This window comes from Dendronephthya gigantea, unplaced genomic scaffold (genome assembly GCF_004324835.1).
Source record: "Dendronephthya gigantea isolate DGI-Jeju-01 unplaced genomic scaffold, DenGig_1.0 000014F, whole genome shotgun sequence".
In the NCBI taxonomy this organism is placed as follows: Eukaryota; Metazoa; Cnidaria; class Anthozoa; order Malacalcyonacea; family Nephtheidae; genus Dendronephthya; species Dendronephthya gigantea.
The window spans coordinates 2521341-2539656 of NW_021163024.1; the positions used below are offsets into that span (position 1 = coordinate 2521341).

General features: G+C 39.2%; 5 protein-coding genes across 5 annotated transcripts; 2 read left to right on the top strand and 3 right to left on the bottom strand.

The window, feature by feature from the left end:
- Positions 1-46: 46 nt before the first annotated feature.
- LOC114519760 lies at positions 47-1446 on the top strand. The gene is made up of 2 exons (XM_028539931.1): positions 47-417; positions 483-1446. Exons 1-2 carry the CDS (start codon positions 47-49, stop codon positions 1444-1446), a joined length of 1335 nt encoding a protein of 444 aa, XP_028395732.1.
- A 1057-nt stretch (positions 1447-2503) lies between these two features.
- Positions 2504-3547, bottom strand: LOC114519761. The gene is made up of 2 exons (XM_028539932.1): positions 3461-3547; positions 2504-3331 (listed from the first exon to the last, which is right to left on the bottom strand). The coding sequence occupies exons 1-2, from the start codon at positions 3545-3547 to the stop codon at positions 2504-2506; spliced, it is 915 nt and encodes a 304-aa protein (XP_028395733.1).
- A 492-nt stretch (positions 3548-4039) lies between these two features.
- Positions 4040-5308, bottom strand: LOC114519762. The gene has a single exon (XM_028539933.1). The coding sequence runs from the start codon at positions 5306-5308 to the stop codon at positions 4040-4042; it is 1269 nt and encodes a 422-aa protein (XP_028395734.1).
- A 58-nt stretch (positions 5309-5366) lies between these two features.
- Positions 5367-6782, bottom strand: LOC114519763. Its single transcript, XM_028539934.1, has 2 exons — positions 6686-6782; positions 5367-6518 (listed from the first exon to the last, which is right to left on the bottom strand). The coding sequence occupies exon 2, from the start codon at positions 6363-6365 to the stop codon at positions 5367-5369; it is 999 nt and encodes a 332-aa protein (XP_028395735.1). The 5' UTR covers positions 6366-6518; positions 6686-6782.
- Positions 6783-11021: 4239 nt separating this feature from the next.
- On the top strand, positions 11022-14505 carry LOC114519847. The gene is made up of 3 exons (XM_028540027.1): positions 11022-11319; positions 12737-12920; positions 13000-14505. The coding sequence occupies exons 1-3, from the start codon at positions 11131-11133 to the stop codon at positions 13119-13121; spliced, it is 495 nt and encodes a 164-aa protein (XP_028395828.1). The 5' UTR covers positions 11022-11130; the 3' UTR covers positions 13122-14505.
- Positions 14506-18316: the final 3811 nt, after the last annotated feature.

An 18316-nucleotide genomic window follows, 5' to 3' on the forward strand; every position in this document is an offset into this window, starting at 1 on the left:
TCATATGACCGCAAACTTAGTGACGAACGTCGAGCGAGCGATCGGAATGGAGAAGGTGACCGAGATACACTGTTGGTTGGACTCGACAGTCGCGTTATATTGGATCAATGGACAAGGCGAGTACCGGCAATTCGTATCCAACCGAGTGAAAAAGGTCAAAGAACTCGACCGGATCAGATGGCATCACGTCCCAACGAACGAGAATCCCGCTGACCTAGGGAGCCGCGGAGGAGATGTGGTGGGAAACGAGTTATGGAAGCACGGTCCAACGTGGCTTAACAACCAGGAGACGTGGCCACCGGAAGTTGTGCCTGTGGCGAGTTCGGATTCGAAGCAAGAGGAAAAACCGTCGACGCGAGTTTTGGTCACGATGAATCAAACGGCACACGAGGACGTGTTTGACCAACTACTAGAGCGGTATACGTTGCGAAAACCCTTCGAATTTGTGCTTGGATTAACCGCTTCATTCAACACACCCAAAGGAAAGCGAAGTCCCTGGGACCGATAAAGACGCAGGAGATCGAAGACGCACGGTTGTGGTGGATTAAACGAGTTCAAGATGGAGCTAGGGACGCACCGGAATTCGAGAGTACGAAAATCGAGCTAAACCTCCAACCTAACCAGAACGGAATTCTAGAGTGTCGCGGGCGAATCGAAGGCGAGTATCCGGTATACTTGCCTGCAAATTCGCAGTTATCAAAGAAACTAGTCGAACAAGCGCACATCATCACTCTTCACGGGGGAGTACCGGCGACCATGGCTGAAGTTCGTGAGCGATACTGGATACCTAGACTACGTCGCCTTGTGAAGCAGGTACGAAGCAAATGTCATGGATGTGTGCGATTCCGCGCTCGTGCGTATCACAGACCACCGCCTGGACGACTACCAGTTACGCGAACGCAAGGAGAAACCCCGTTCCAAGTGATAGGAGTCGACTTCGCTGGACCAATCAAATACAAAACAGCAGGAAAAGCGGAAAAGAAAGCGTATCTGGTACTTTACGCGTGCAGCCTCACAAGAGCAGTTCATTTGGAGCTGTTGAAATCATTGGAGGTTGTCCAATTTCTGCCTAGCCTAAAAAGATTGATCGCTCGAAGGGGGAGACCACAAATCATATACTCAGATAATGCCACTACGTTCAAGGCTGCGGCAAACTGGCTGAAAAAGGCAATTGGAAATGAGATCATAAACGGTTTCCTTACGGACAAGGAGATCCATTGGAGGTTTAACCTGAGTCGCGCACCCTGGTGGGGTGGACAGTTCGAGCGGTTGATCGGGCTCTTTAAACGATGTTTTTATAAAAGTATCGGGAACGGTAATCTAACCTTTGAAGAATTATCAGACGTGATCCTAGACATAGAAGTTGTAATGAACAATCGACCGTTAACATACGTTGAAGACGACGTAGAACAAACTGTTCTCACCCCGCAAGAATGTTGCAGATAAATCCAGTTATCTTACCTGAAGTGGAATCTTATCACGTTGAGGACCACAGCCTTCGGAAGAGAGCGAAGTTTCTTCGTAGATGCAAGGATTTGTTGTGGAGACGGTGGTATAGAGAATACGTTCGTGGGCTAAGAGATCGACACCGACAAGATAATGGGAAAAACGCAGATCATCCCAACCGTGGTGATGCTGTTATCATCGAAGGAGAGGAGAAGAACAGAAATTTATGGAAGATGGGCGTAGTCGAAGAGCTGATTCGAGGGCGTGATGACGTAGTACGGGGAGCAAAGATCAGGACGCCAATGGAATCTTGAACGTGCAATACAGCAACTCTACCCGATAGAACTTTCCTGTGACTTACCACCTCCAACCACGTTAAACCCAGACACCCCTCCCTTCCAACCCCGACCGAAACGTGATGCAGCAGCAGCGGCAGCAATCCGCTTACGGGATCAAGCAGAAGAAGATGAACGGTGACACTTATCCATATTAGGACACTAATATTAGATTGCATTTAAGCTTGAATCAGTAGCACTAGCTCAGACCCTTTGTAGACATATATCACAGCACTAAGATATATGGGGGGAGTGTGTCGGGACTGAGCGACAACGGGGCGCACGAAATAATAGGTGATGACACGCACAGCACAGAAATGGGAAGCAATATGGGTAAAATAAGGGATCTGCACAAAATTGAGTCAGTTGGTGATAGAGGGTCATAGTGTGCGAAACGGTCTGTGACTCGAGAAACGCGATATTAATTCGACATAGCTGCAACGTGAATTTTGGGTGAAGATTTAGTATAACTTTTAATTTTATTTGTTAATTCAATATATTTCATAAACCCAATCGAATTTGTGTGAATTGAGACTTGTCGAGGACAAAACGATACTGAACGGAGGCTAATTCTCGACACTTGCAATTGCTGCCAAGGGGTTTGGTCGCCCTTTCTTCTCGGGATCTTCATTTTGAATGTCGGGTTCTGTTGTTCTTTCACATGGCCATTCGGTCTTTGGCTTCGAAAGAAAAGATGGACCTTTGCTCCAACGACCTGAACTTCATTCTTCTACTGTAATACCGCGACTCAAATCATCAGCTGGATTCTCTTCTGATGGGACATGCCGCCATGAACTTGGAGTCCAACTTTCTTGGATCTCGGCCACCCGAACTCCGACGAACGGCTTGAATGATGTCGATTCCGAGCGTAGCCAGCTGAGCACGATGGTAGAATCTGACCAAAATGTGACGCTCGAGGGCTTTAACTTGAATTCCTCGACAATAGTACGAGCGAGTCTAGACGCGATCAGTGCAGCCATCAACTCCAGTCTCGGGATTGTAGTGTGCCTCAGTGGAGCGACTCGTGCTTTCGCAGACACAAGACTAACGTGGAAACCATAAGGGGTAGTCCAAACCAAGTACGCTACGGCGCCATAGGCATCTTTGCTTGCATCCGCGAAGACGTGTAACTCGGAATGACCAGATACTTCTTTCGGTTGAAGGCACCTCGGAAACTCGACTTTCTTGAGACTTTCGATTTCCTTAAACAACTTTCTCCAAGTGTCGCTCATGACTTCAGGGAGAGGGTCATCCCAATCGAATTGTTTTGATTTCCAAATATTCTGCAAGGCTATCCTTGCCTTTATCGTTACTGCAGATGCCAGACCGAGTGGGTCGTACAGCTTCGAGATGTTCGAGAGGACGGATCTTTTTGTCAGTTTTTCGACCTTTATTTCTTTCGATGCAAATCCAATTACATCTCTCTTAGGATTCCATGTTACACCAAGCGTTTTGCTTTCTTCTTCGCCGTCCAAATTCACGATTGATGTAGCACGTCGTGGATTTCTCTCGTCACTGTTCACTTCTCTTGACTGTTCTTCTTCATTTGTCTTCTCGATCGTAGAGGAGCATACCCATTCTTTAATAACGAAGCTTCCGGTTGACAGAACTCTATCCACTTACTCAATGGTCTTTGCAGCTTCTTTCGTACTTGGGCAAGAATGGATTAGGTCGTCTACATATCTATCACGTTCCAGAACGGTAGCCGCTCGAGGGCATTCTTTCTCGTTTTCTTTTGCCATTTTCAGCATGACAAAGCTTGCCATATCGGGAGAGGGCTTGTCTCCGAACGTAACTCGTTGCAGGGCGTATGTCGTTGGCTGTTTTGTCGTATCAAGGTCCCGCCAGAGGAAACGGTGGACATGGGTATCTTCTTCTGGCAATAGGATTTGGAGAAACATCTTAGATATGTCTCCGCTAAAGGCCACTTGTTCTTCACGGAAGCGTAAAAGCACACCGAGCAGGTTGCCAATCAGACCTGGACCCTTGAAAAGGAAGGAATTCAATGACATACCATGGTATGGGCTTGCTGGATCAAAGACAACACGTAACGGAGTACTTTTCTTGCCTGGCCGATAAACACCATGATGTGGTAGGTAATAGACAGGTCTCCTATCGACTTTAAGATCTTCTTCACTGAGAGGTACTGCCCAGTTGTTTTCTACGTACTGCTTTAACGCTTGATTATACATTCCCGCCTTTTCTTCGTTCTTGCTAAGACTCTTTTCCAAGGATCGAAGTCGTGTTTCTGCCAGGGATCAGTTATCAGGCAACAAGTTCTTGTCCTTTTTCCACGGGAGGCCGATTACATAGCGATTGTCGTCGCGCTTACATGACTGCTCCATAAGCTTTATGGCTCGTTTATCGTCGAGTGACAGGATTGACTTAGGGCACGAACAATTGGATGCTTGAATTCCCAGTGTCTCAAACTGATAAAATTTTTCCATGTCTATCTTTCGTACAAAATGAATGGAACAAAGTTCATGGCTTCTTTCCCCCTCATTGGCTCCAATCACGTACCAACCAAGTTTGGTTTTCTTGGCCACTGGTTGGAATTCCTTTCCTCGGCGTATCTCTTCTTCCCAATGAAGGTGGGTGTAATGGACTCCGAGTATAAGGTCGACTGATCCCGATGCGTGACTGAAATCGATGTCTCGGAGATGGGGGAAGGAACGCAACCACTTTCTGTTTAACTCGGGAACGTTGAGAATAGTTTTCTCTATCTCGTGGGCTTCGATCTTGAACTCTTGATTGCCTTCCAGTGCAGAGATCGAAAAGTTCACTCGTCGGCTGTGTGGTTGCTCTAGTTTCTCTCCTCCAACAACTGCTAAGTCAACACGTTCTCTTTTCCCGTTCAATCCAAGTTCTTTTGCAAACTGGCTCCGAATGACTGTCGTTCCGGCACCACTGTCAACCAAAACGTTCCCTTCACGAACTCGGCCGTTGGGGGCTCTGAATCTAGCTCTGATTACAGGCATCATGCTAGCTTTATCTAGAATCGAAGCAACTGGTTCTGAACTGTGGTGTAGAAGAGGATGATGGAAGTAAGGACATGAATCGTCCTCTTTACATTTCTTCTTTGATCGACAATCATTCTTGGAGTGTCCACGATTCAAACATGAGAAACACAGTCTTGCTTTCTTCACTAGTTCTAGTCTTTCAGGGACTGAGGCCTTCGCTAATACTGGACAATCGATGACACGGTGATCTTCTTCACAAACGTAACATTTCATTGGTGATCTGCTTGAATCACGATCGGTAGCGTATAGATTCTTTCTCGGCGCAGGATGGTCACCTCGTGGGGGTCTTGGATCTCTTTGTAGGTCACCAAAATCAGGGTCGAACTCTGCCTTTACTCTCTTTCTCACATATTCACTAATATGGCTGACTGTGGGCGTCTGACCCTTTTCACGGATATCTGTCACGAAGACTTTCCATCTTTCAATTATGTGGTCCGGTAGGCGCATGATAATCTTCCGTAGGTTGTCATTGGCATTAATATCTGCCGTATATCCAATACGTTTCATCGTAGCCATGCAATTGATAAGGTCGATCGAGAACTCACGTAGCTTCTTTCTGTCACTTCTACCGATTTTCTCTCCTTTGGTCAGGTTGTTTACTAACGCGCGAGCAATCACGCTTGGTTGTCCAAACTGTTCTTTGATCATCTTCAGTGCAGTCGCATTGTCCAAACTGTTCTTTGATCATCTTCAGTGCAGTCGCATACATCACTCCTTTCGAACTCAAACCGGAAATTGCTCTTTCCGCATCGCCACTGACGTGCATCTTTAGTTGAATCATTCTCATATCATCGGTGAGGTGGGGTTTGTCATGGATATGTATCTTAAAACGGTCGATGAAATCCGCGTAATCCAATGGATTCCCAGAGAATTTGGTCAAAGTAACATTCGGTATGTCTCGGCTTGCTTCCAACTTCAAAAGCGCATCTGCGATTGACATTTGGCTTCCGTCATCCGTCAACGTTACTTTGGTTTCTTCGAATTCCTTTAGCTCATCTATCCAGGAATCAAAGGTAATTGGTTGAGATGTTGCTTCTGTGTTGCTGCTGTTTGTGTTGCTCGTAGGTGATGGAGCTACGAATTCTTCTTGTTGTAATGAAAAGGTACTAGCTTCCGGTGTTGACACTTGTGTTGACGTTTGACGATCTTCCGGAAGTTGGTTTATTGACGCGTTCTGCGGGGAAGGTGTGTTCTCTGTATTGTTTTCTCCAGATGCTTCGCCATTTAATTTCGATATACCTCGTATATATTCTTCGACTCTCTCTTCGATTCCATACACGTCACTCGTTAAGTCGTCTTCCCACTTATCTAATGCGGCATCATCCACGTCTGGTAAATCGTAGAACTGGCTGTGTAACTCGCGTGCAATATCAAAGTCCTTCCGTAACTGTTCGATTTCCTTCTCAAAACGTCGTAAATTTCGATCTCCATTCGAAACTCCTTCACTTAGACGCTTAATACTGCGAGTAATCTTCCCTCGAACTTGTTTGCGCTTGTTTCTCAACGCGGTTTCGCTTGAACTGTTGTCTACAATCGACGCTTCGCTCGAATCTCCCTCGGGCATCGTGCTTGCCAAATATATGAACACTCGATTATCTGTTTCTTTATTTGCCTACTAAATCGGCACTGAACTGTTTTATTCCTTCAGAAGTTGGTAAGGACACATGCCAGGGTGACAAAACTGCGAGACGCAAGGAGATTTCCTTTTAATTTAATTCTAAAATCATAAATTTACAAAGATATAGCATGCACATTCCAATCATATTTTACAATAACAAAGATAATGTAATAATTAAATGTTCGTTAAAATCGACTATAAAGCTAACTAAATTCACAAAATAATACTAAAACTGTTCACGGAACTATAAGACTATAAAATAGTACCTGAAGGGTGGATCTCCTAACGCTCGAACTTCTAAAACGATCGCTTCACTTGCTTGCCTTAGGTGCGACTTTACTTCGCCTGTTCGCTCAACTAATATTCAAATTACATATCATACGGTGATGACGTAGTCTGTAATTGCTAATTAACGCAACTTATATATATATATATATATATATATTAATATATATATTATATATATAATATTATATATATATATACTAAATAAAGTGTCAGCTATCCAAAACACCGGCCCCAATTGGTGATCGATCCGCTATGTTCGATACTATCTGCAGTCCTTAACATTGAGCTCAAATAAGTCTGGAACGCTCACTCTCTGAGTTTCCCTAATTTATTAATAAATTACAATTATAATATATATATACACTCTCTGACTCCCTGTTACGTTAGCATTGTGGCAAATTCAAAAAACAATGTTGGCAACATGAATACATGGTTATACGTTTCATAACATTGCTTGTATTTTATGCAGGGGGATCGCTGTCTCTCAAAATGACTGATATTTACTGGAAATTAAAATAGAGTTTTATCAAAAAGTTTCCTTTCGGTACAATTTTGCGTACGTACCCGAACCGCAGTATGTTCCGTTTCCATAAAATCCACGTTTACATCTGCATTCATACGAACCAATAGCGTTGATACACGTGGCATTCACGTGACATTCGTATTTCCCAGTGGAACATTCATCAATATCTGAAAAATATGATTTGCTTTATTTTTTTACTAAAGCTCCCGATTACCGTTTACCATTGAAATTATTGAAACAGGTGTCATCATCATTAATAGTTTAATTTATGAAAATTATATCTTATCAAAACGTTTTTTAATCATTAAGCCTAAAACATTTAACTCAGTGCAAGCCCTTGGTGGCGCCCGGTACTATATAATGTCATCTTCTGCCGTATAGACTATATATTCCGCGGTGTGTCTACTATTAAATATTAATTCCATGCTATAGTAGGATAACGACGCCATTTTGAAGGGGTGTTGAAAACATCGATCGAATTGGGCTGGACCAAAAATTGCCTACGAGAGCTGCTCTGCCTCCCCACAGGTAGTGTCGCAGCTCCTCGCAAGAATGATTTTGATTGGCTGAACTTTACAATACATTTCTGTTTCAACCAATAGCATAGCTTCGTTCCTTAGAGAGCAAAGAAAAGCATTATCCAATTGGACGAAAGCTTCCGAGAGCTGCGACATGACCCTCTGCCTCTTCTACAGCAACACCCATTCATTTGGATTGCATTCTTTTCACCCGAGGGCCGAGTTTGTCGTTTTCCATTTCACGAAGTTGTAGTTATATAATTAAAATTCTGACTAACCTTCCTTGACCTACATATAGTAAAAAATAAAAAAAATGTTAGTTTAATTTGACAAAATCAGGACTCAAACTGAACAGAACATATTCGATTGCCAACTAATTTCCTGCAAGAGTTTCAACCGCTTCGGTAGCCTGGGGACATAAATATATTAGCATGCAATATACACATGCATCCTGTTACTGAATTTGTACGTCAAGATAAGCGAACAATTTTAAAAAACATGGTAGTGAAACATGCGTGCATAGCTCTAAATCTGGCAATTTATATATGAATGCATGTCCATTCCTACATAGTCACGCTCTACATCGATATATTGTATAGGCCACTAATATACCTTACCTTAACATCCTCGTAGTAAACCCATGGTCCATATTTAGTCGTTGTTTTGTTCCACTTCTTTGTGCGGTTGCTAAGTTGACAGTTGACAAAATAAACACTGCTTGGTCTCACTCTGTAGTTATAACCATAACAATTTTCTTTCTCAATGCACAGTAAATGACACTCTCCCAATCTGTGGATATTGTGACTTGAAATCAATTCTGATGGACGCAACGCTTCATTTCCTGGATCATTTAGGGTGGAACATTTCATTTATGTGATGTCGATGATGTTATTTTTTAGCTGGTTTGAAGGTTATTTCAAATATAAATCTTTACCTTGTATATCATTCCATCATTCTCATGTAGAAAAATTCCTTTTCATTTATCGCTTACTGCGGATTCAGGTAGACCGTAAAATGTGAATAGGTTGGGCTAGCGCTGACGTTTCTAAAAGGACATTGACACGTTTCTAGGGCGCGGTGTTAATGTTTATGTTCAAAATTCAAACGTTTCTGACTAAAATGGACTAAAATATGACGAAAAAAGAATGCCGAAATTGTAACAACTTCAAAGCCACGCCCTAGAAACGACATATCGGGCAACGGTTAAATTTAACGCGACAACGATTCACATTTACCGGACTACCTGAACCCGCAGTAATTCAACATGCTGCGATGTAAGTCCCATATTTATTCTTCATTTTTTACTAAGTCCTCTTAAAATTCGCGCGTAAAGCTGAGGAAACAAAATGGAATTATCGACTTACCGACACTAGTGCTTTGGAAGTGTCTTCGAGAACATGACTGAGCGTCCAGCATTGGCAAAATCACCAATAAGATTGCAGATAAAGTCTGGAAGTAAGCTTGATGAAACATTTCTGTCCTTTTTGATAAACTACTGTCTGTTAATAATATTCACTCATCTTCCGGCACTTCAAGCCCTATCAAAAAGTAATTTCATCCTAAATGCCATACACTGATATATTGATTGGAAGGCGCTAATGGTGAGGAGTTAATAGCGACCTACTAATTTGTACACGCTTTTAGAATTATAGCCGACTGTTTAGACTTGGAATACTAGTTTTATACATTTTATTGGCATCGGCAAGCTGAAAATAGCAAATGCAAACAAAATTTGAATTAAAGTGCATTTATCATCCAAAGGTGAAGATGTGTGGCAAAATTAAGTTGGACATATCTACTTATTCCTATCCGAGGATCTATTTAAGATCCTCTATTCTGATTGGTTGAACGAGCGGTCTGTAAGAACCCATATCCGGACCGTGGTCCGCATATTTCGTATCTGAACCAGATGTCTCGTGAAGTTCAGAGCTCGTCGCTCGGTCCATACAAAAAAGCCTCGGTCTGATATTTCACAGTACAGACCTCACGTTCGGTTAATAGACCGTAGAGGTGCTTCCGTCACATGCACAGTTTTCAGTTAATGTATGTAAAATGAGGTTATTTTTTCCTACATGTTTCCCACATTGCATTGCAAATTATTGTCTGAGAGTCTCGTGACGTAATCACATCCAAGGTATATAATCAGTTAATATATAGTAGTAATATGTATACAGGTAATCATGCCACGACGGTGAGTTTAATTTGGGATTAATATTACTAGTGATGTTTAAAAATGTTCAAATATCACAAGCTTTATTAAATTCTTAATTGTAAGAGTAACATCGCATGATTATTTGTTTATTGTTCACTCGATCGAAATTTTTGAAGAGGTTTAATTTGTAATACCCTCTCTTTGCCTTTGAGTGGCGATTTCCAATACGAGCTTGATGTGTTACGTTTTTTAACTTCAGCCAGTATTTCCGTTCACTGTTTGGGGCCTCCGTTTTGAACATGCGGGACTGTTTGGTTTTTAATCAAAAATCTTTCCGCCATTTTGATTATCTTGGCTAAATGCCTAAATCATTAATTGACTGTACTCTTCTCGATCAACGTTAGTAATTTTTTCATGCCCCAGTTACACATTGCAATTTTTCTTGCTACTCTACGTCCCGGGATGCAAGTTGCCTGATACCGGCTTTTGGTTTGAACTAGAGTGCATTATTTCATTGGCTTTAACAAAGAGCTTTAAGAAGTTCGTAAATTGTAAAAGCCAATGAAATAATGAATTCGTGATTCAAACCAAAAGCGGGTATCAGGCAACTTGCATCCCGCATAGTCACAGCGAAAAATGCAACAAATTTGTAAAAAAATTGCCGATTTTTCGACACTTCCAGTGTCGTTTACGACAAAAAAATAGCTAGTAGTTTAGTAAAATGCGAAATGTTGTAAAATACGGAAAATATAGTCATATAGGCAAATTTTGTATACTTTTGTATTACGTGGGGAAATATGTAACTAAATTAGTTACAAACTTCGGCCGTAATACAAAAGCGTACAAAATTCGTCAACTTCGCATGGCTATATTTTCTGTAATTTACAACAATTCGCAGCCAAACTTGGCAGTTTTACTAATTTTAGTAAGCTCTTTCAGAAAATTTCTTTTTTGTCGCCGAGGTAAGAAATTAGTCTAAAGCGCAAGTGTCCATTAGTACAGACAGTGGAAGCTGACCGCGGGCGTAAACAATGTGTCGAAGACTGAGTACAAACAGATATCTGGGTGACCTTGGGCGACCTATGTTTCCGGTTGGAATATTTTCATAACACTAAAAAGTTTTTATCAACGCTTATGAATTATGCAATTAGTTTGACCGCGTTGCAATTCGTAGCTATCTGATCTGTTTTGTCGATTTCAGTTTAAAATCGCTATAATTTCCTCATTACAATGGATAAATACCTCACGTTAGAGAACCTTGAATTAGGTCTAAAGTTTTCAGGAATAATTTCTGCAGGCATATTTTCCGGCGGTGCCATCTACCTTGGAGGATCACAACTGCCTGGTATTTTAGCTATGACCGATATGGAACAAGCATTGATGAATTTTAGATACTTTTGGCCTCGAGTGAGACAGATGGTAGGTCATATCCCTGATAAACGCTAAGTTGTGAAACTTTTTAACGTATTTCACAAAATATATGTTAATTGTAAAAAGGAACATATAAAGTGTAACTGTATATTTATATTAATTCTGTCATCTGTTATGAGGCACACGTAAACGGTTATCAACTGTTATTGCAATATCTTTCCTTATTTTCAATATCTTATCCTATAGTTTGTGCATTCTTTGCACTTTTTTACCTTGTCTTTTGGTATATAAAGTGGCATGGAATGTTTATAATTAAGTCTCATGAAATGCGTGCTGTATGTACATTTTCATAAAGCCAATATTTCATCGGAATGACCTTTGTACCTCATAAACATTTTTTCACATATTACAATCAGGACAAACTGTGCTCTTATTTTTATACCGTTTGTATACAATTTATTTCACAATTAACCACACCATGCAACCATGCAGTATGATGATTAGGCCCAAACTTTAATAAAAATCAAGGGTGCCCTGCTTACCTTAATGAAGCCAGTTGTATAAAAAGCCTAGCTGACTTTAAATGTAGTTAAGGACAGAATTGGCCTATCAGAGTTGTGTGTTTTTGAGCTAACTAGGGTTTAAATAATATGTTATAAAATCTAGTTATAAAGATTTTTATACAACTGGCCCTAGATGAATAAAACAGTTTGTGCTCCTAAAATTAATTTATCTTCCAATGATCACCAGACTATACCAATGCTGGATAGGTCAAGAGTCCAGGGTAAAATTTGGTGAGAAATAATATGACAGTGCTACCCTGAGCTACCAAGTAGACAAGCTTTAATATTAGGTTTACCACAATGGGAATCAAACGTACAATCTTTACTTTGCTAGGCAAATACTCCAACTGAGCAACTAGGTCAAGTCAGTTAGAACATGCAATATTTCTAGTTCCATACCTGTATGTCTTAAGTTATAGTGCATATAATGACTGAGGTAATTAATGTGATAGCTACCCTAAAAGTTGGTCCAACTATAGTTGAGAATTGAAAACTATAGTTTAATTGCTAGAGTTGATAGAGGTTCTGCATTTATACTTAAAACACTTGTTTACATTTAACCACTGACTTATCAACTCAATGCTAACTCTTGCCAAATTTTATCAACCCTTATTAACATTATAATTAACCTTCTATTTAGGTTTCTGGATTGACCAATTAAGTGCAATCCTCTGCTTTGTTTACCACCTTAAAATGCCTGGAAAGTTATTTAAAAATTAATATACTTCATCAGCATTATACTGAAAACATGTTTTCGGCCTCCTAAAGCAATTTATCTAAGTTTTTAAAAAAGCAATTCATCTAAGTATTTACTATAAAAGTATCATTGGCCGGTATTCACTCACTGACATTCAGAGTTAATAAATGAACAAGTTAGAAATCACTGTACCTGCTCTATTTAGCCACGTTCTGCTTTAGTTGGTGGACTGTCTGGTGTTGGGGCATTTTTGGTGAAAAGAAAAGTTGAAGATCTTCCATGGTTAATTGGAGGTCTTGGGATGCTGTTCAATGGTGTATTTACTATAAAAGTTGTCTATCCAAACTCTATTGCCCAACTCATGGATCCTGATCTTCTTAAGAATAATGGTGAGTTATTCTCATTATTGATTTGAACGAGTTTTCCTCAACTGACCAGCAATAATTCATTTGCTTTCTTTTCCTTCAGATGAGTCACATGTCATAGGAATGTTCAAAAAGTTTGGAGACTACCACGACATTCGTACATACATTGGGACGGCAGCTTTCGTTGCCTTCACAGTGGCTTTTTTCAAGTCTACTTGTCACTAAAGGGCTGTGAACTGTTCAACTTTATTTAGGCCTAGATATTTAATCAGAATGAGTTAGTCAATAGTCATTGACAGTAGAATGGTGTATGTTGATAATTTTATATTATGATAAGCCAGTTCGGAGTTGCCGTTACTAGCCCAAATAAACGTCAGGATAAAGTTTATTGAATGAATTGACCATTCCGCATGTTATAATCCAGTAAATACAATGATTTAATAATTTCTTTCGTTGTTTCGGGTATGGCGGTAAAATTATAGGCGTAAGTTGCAGGAAGTGTTATTCTTGTAACAACTAACAAATAATTATTAACAAACTTGAAAAACCTAAGAAATTGAGTCGTCGTTGGAGTTGTTTATTTTGTTTATTGAACGTCACTTGAATACGCAAAACGTGCTACAGAAATATAGTTTCCTTACGGTTCCCTGACTGAGCTCATTGGGTCACTGGTAGCCGCGGTAGGTGAAGGTCCCTTCTTCGCCTTACCCTTAATGGCGGTTTTCCACTTGGCGGATTTTTTCCACCGAACGAAATTTTCGTCTGATATTCTTTTCAATGGTGAGAATTCGACCGTAGCGGATTCCTTTCGCCGGTCACAATTGTAGAGAAAATCGAGCGAAAAATTTCGTTCCTTCGAAAAATTTCGCCTAGTGGAAAACCGCCCTTATTTTAAGGCGATTTTCCACTTGGCAGAATTTTTAGATGAAACAATATTTTTCGCATGATTTTTTTTCTTGAGAATTTTACCTAGCTGATTTCCTTACCGGTCATCGGAAAAAAGATCAAGAGAAAAATTTCGTTTAATGAAAGAATTCAGCCTAGTGGAAAACCACCTTTATGTTCAGGATGTTTGGAAGCCGACACCACGGGGCCGGTTGTTCAAAGCTTGGTTAACCCGCTAACCCTAGGTTAATTAAATTTTAATCCGCTGCACCGGCCCTGGTTTTAAAACTTTACATAATATGATTTGTATTGAAGCAGAAAATACCTAAGGTTAAATATTCAACTTTTATAAACAAGCGATGAAAAAAATTGTTAACCGGCTATTCAACCCCGGAATATAACCACAAAACCACTTCGCGCGTTGACTTACGCACGTGTGTACTGCGCACATAAAATGCGATAATTATGCATGTTCTGTAAGTAATATTTGGGTTATTTCAAATTTCCTGACGATTACAGTGTCTTATTTGAGTTCTGTTAATAGCTCTCGTGTGCGACAGGCTTAAATTTCGAGGTGTTTACAAATAAGAATCAACACACTAGTAGAAACACGGAAAATGTTTTCTATTTCTTAAATGTCTCATGATTATTTGGATGAGCGATGGCATCTTCGAACTGGCCTGTTTACTTTTTTCTGTAAGCAATAAAAAATCACTCGAAAGAAGATGAAGTGGTTGTCGTGGTTTCTTGTTTACTTTCCTTGCAGTTGCAGGATTCATGCCCAGTGTCGCGAAACGCTTTTTACTAATTTTTTTTTAAAATTATTTATTAATGATTCACGAACCATCATAGTTGTTGTTGAATGAACACATTTAAGAGTAAATAATCGCAAGATTGAAATGATTGACTCTCCTAATCCATGCATGACGATATTTCTCAAGTGTTTTATCTTGAATCTTTCCCGGCATCGACCAACCTCGTTCCCAGGGAGGGTTGGGGCTGGGGGAGGAGAGAAGAGGAAGGCCCTGGGATCGGCCGTTCAAAATACCCACATTTTATGGGTAAAAATCAAGGTAAAATGCTCTGGGAGCGAGGTTGTTCGAGTCTTGTTTTCTGCCATTTACCGCACCCTTTGAACGCATGCACCCCCTATTTATTTGCTCGGTTCGGAATAATTAAAAAATATTCCGTTAATTACATATAAATTAGGAAAAATCATTTAACCGATCAGAAGTCAAAAGCGGCTGGCCGATCCCAGGGCCTTTTACCCAAACTCATAATCAAGGTAAAACGCCCTGGGGCCGGTTGTTCGAAAGGCGTTTAGCTTAAACGGTGGATAAGTTCAAAATCAAAAGCAATAATATTATCTATTTATTGAACAACCGAGCCGAAATAATAATTTTGGAATAATAAGATTTACTAAACGGGCGTTTTGGAAGTGAGTGAAAAACCCATTATTCCGCGTTCATACAGCCGGCCCAGGTGGCTCAAGAAACAGGTTTGATTAGTCACGGAAATGCCAAATGAGAATTGCTCAAAAATAACAGCAAAACTTGATTTTGGTCGGTGAAAATACTGTACATACAGGTTCGGTCGGTGAGTGTTTTTTGAGGCAGTTTCCAAAATATTTGATCACTCTTTACTCTTGTTAAAAAGGCCAACTGATAAATTTCAGCAAATTATCAGTTCTTCGATCAAAACAAATTTTTTATTTAGCAATTGAAATTCTTTTTAATCATGATCTGTCACGACTCAAAGGGATGCGCTTTCATCAACTTCTCGATCAAAATTTAAAAGAAAATTGAGCGAAATATTTCGCTTAATCTAGGTATTATATATCAGCAGGAAATTGCCGCGGCATACTGGAAAGATTCGGTCAAATTATAATGTATAATGTAAAGCTTGATTTCATGCAGTGCTTTACCTTTTCTGCCATCGGGTAGAAAAAGAACTTTCTTATTGATCAGTAATTATAAAATTACTGATATACATAAAGTCACACGCACAAGCTGATCTGAGTGTAAAAATCAACCAATCAGAGGCCATGATCGTCGACAAAACTGAATTATCACTTCCTCAATTCATTTGACTTTGACAATTGAAAACAATTATCAATCTATCAAATCGAAAACACGTCTGTTTTTCTACTTAAATTATTTAAAATTTTCCCCTTTATGACTTCAGGCGAGCCTGATAACTCGGATTACTCAGTCGAAGAGCCTTATGACGTCCTGATCACAAATCAGCTGGCAATGAGTCAGTCAATGTGAGTGAGTTTTGAGACTACATACATAGAAGTTGACAATTTCTTGAAGAAAATTTTTAAAGCAGAAAACCCCCTTTCTTCAGTCATTGCATGTCATTGACCAATCAGGATGGCTCAAGAAACAAGTTTGATTGGTCAAGGAAATACCTAATACCATAAATAATATAGCAAGAATTGACTTTGGTCAGTGAAAATATACGGTTATAGACAGGTTCGGTGAGTGGTTTCTACAGCCAAATTTCCCCAAGTATTTGATGAACTCTGTAGGCCAACTGATAAATTCGAGCAAATTAGTTTCAACAGGGGAAATAGAAACCGAGACAGCTTCAATCCTTTGTTCTTCTCAGTTCAATATTTGCATGGCCTTTAATCAGCAGAAACAGAACGGCCATGAAACAGACTTAACTGAGCGTTATTCCTGAATTTCATGCAGCCCATCCCGATAGCAGCTGCAAAAATGGACGTCTGTTTGTGGAATCACTTCGTGAATTTAGTTTTGCAGAGCTTTAATTAAAGAGTTTATACATTGATAAACTATAATAAACTTTATTGAGTTATCTATTTATATTATTCTATAGAAAAAAATAATATTTAAATTATGCTATCGTCCATCCTCGCTCTTCAATATACTTGTTAAATGCAGTTTAATTATTTCTGTTCATGCTTGAATAATTGCCGCCTTCGCGGGAAACATCAGGGGTTTTCACCTGCTGGAGTTCTTCGATAAAAACAAGTTTCGATTCAGTAAATTCAGCTTAAATTTCCTTTAATTCATTATCTGTCAGGTGGATCCGCCTTCGACGAATAAGAAAATTTAGCGAAATATTTAACTTATTCTAGAATCTGATTTGGATTGTTTTCGGACAAATTACTCCCATAATGAACCACTATAATGTATTGTTGTGACGTTGTTATGCCGGAAAGAAAATTGTAAATCATGTTGTGACGTTGTTATGCCCGAAAATTGTAAATCACGCAATACTTAATATGCATACGGTGAAAAATATAAAGTTCTCATCCTCAGTATAATTAGTAATAATCATTAGAAAAGATATACTTGCAGTAGAAAATATTATCCAAACTTGTACAATTGAGTTTGTTTGGTATATCGCGAAAGGCAAGTTAATATCAACGCCTATCACAATTATTTTCGTTACCAAGACAATCCAAAAGTTTCACGGATTAATACTTTCTTCTGGTAATTTCGGATTTAACCACAAATTATGCATGACTTAATTTAGCTAACTGCATGTTTTAGGTCGAAATAGGTTTAAGGTCAGAGATTAGATGAGTGTATAAATTCTTAAACTGCATGCAATACACGAAAAATCGAATTTCTAGAAATGCAATTTATCTTACTGTCTGTGACGACTTCCGAAGCGAAACGTAAAAACTTATAAATTGAGAGGCGCCTTCAATTTACATCAGTGTCAAAGAAAATACCACTGAAGGCGTATATCAGTCCCTAGTCATAAAGAGTCGATCTTAACTCAGTATAGTGAATCAAAGAAACGTCCTCCGTAATGATTTTTCTCATCTCATGGATGATTCAGTTTGGATTTCCTAGTTCAACTAGATGTGATTTTTTTGTTATGCAACAATGTAAGTTTTATCGTATTTTTCATATTTACTATATGTTCTTTTTATGCAGTCAATATTTTCAATTCTACGCCATCGCAATATTATACTTAACGAATATATAGCCTGCAACGAAAATGAAAAAGCAATTTATTCAAATAAAAGAATACTTAAATATCTAATTTTAAATTGTGGTTGTGTTTTATTGTACCTTATTTCAATTAACTTTTGACCCCTAGCTCGTTATTTCAAATCAAGTACACAATTTCATGAGCAAGCGCGACCTAAAATTGCAGAAATTATACCAAACTCAAATCATTCTATATTGCATTTTTTGGGGTTTATTATAGCTAATGTTTCCATCTTTCGGTATAAAAATTATCATAAAATGTAAACGTTTGCCGTTCAGTTTTTGCTACATGCATTATGCTATAAGCAGGCAGCTTCATGACCTCTTGCGGTAATTAAATAAAAGTTAAAAATTCAAGCCTCAACTATATCAAAATAGTACAAAATCGTTGAATAAAATCGGTACAAAATCAGTCAAATAAAAGCTTGATTTTGAGTGTTTTATACCTTAAATCTTTTCAAATTAAGAACTTTCTCATTGATCACCAATAACAAAATTTATATACGTTTCAACGAGTGTCGCCAAGCTGCGTGAGCAGAAGTTTTGAGAATACAGGCATTA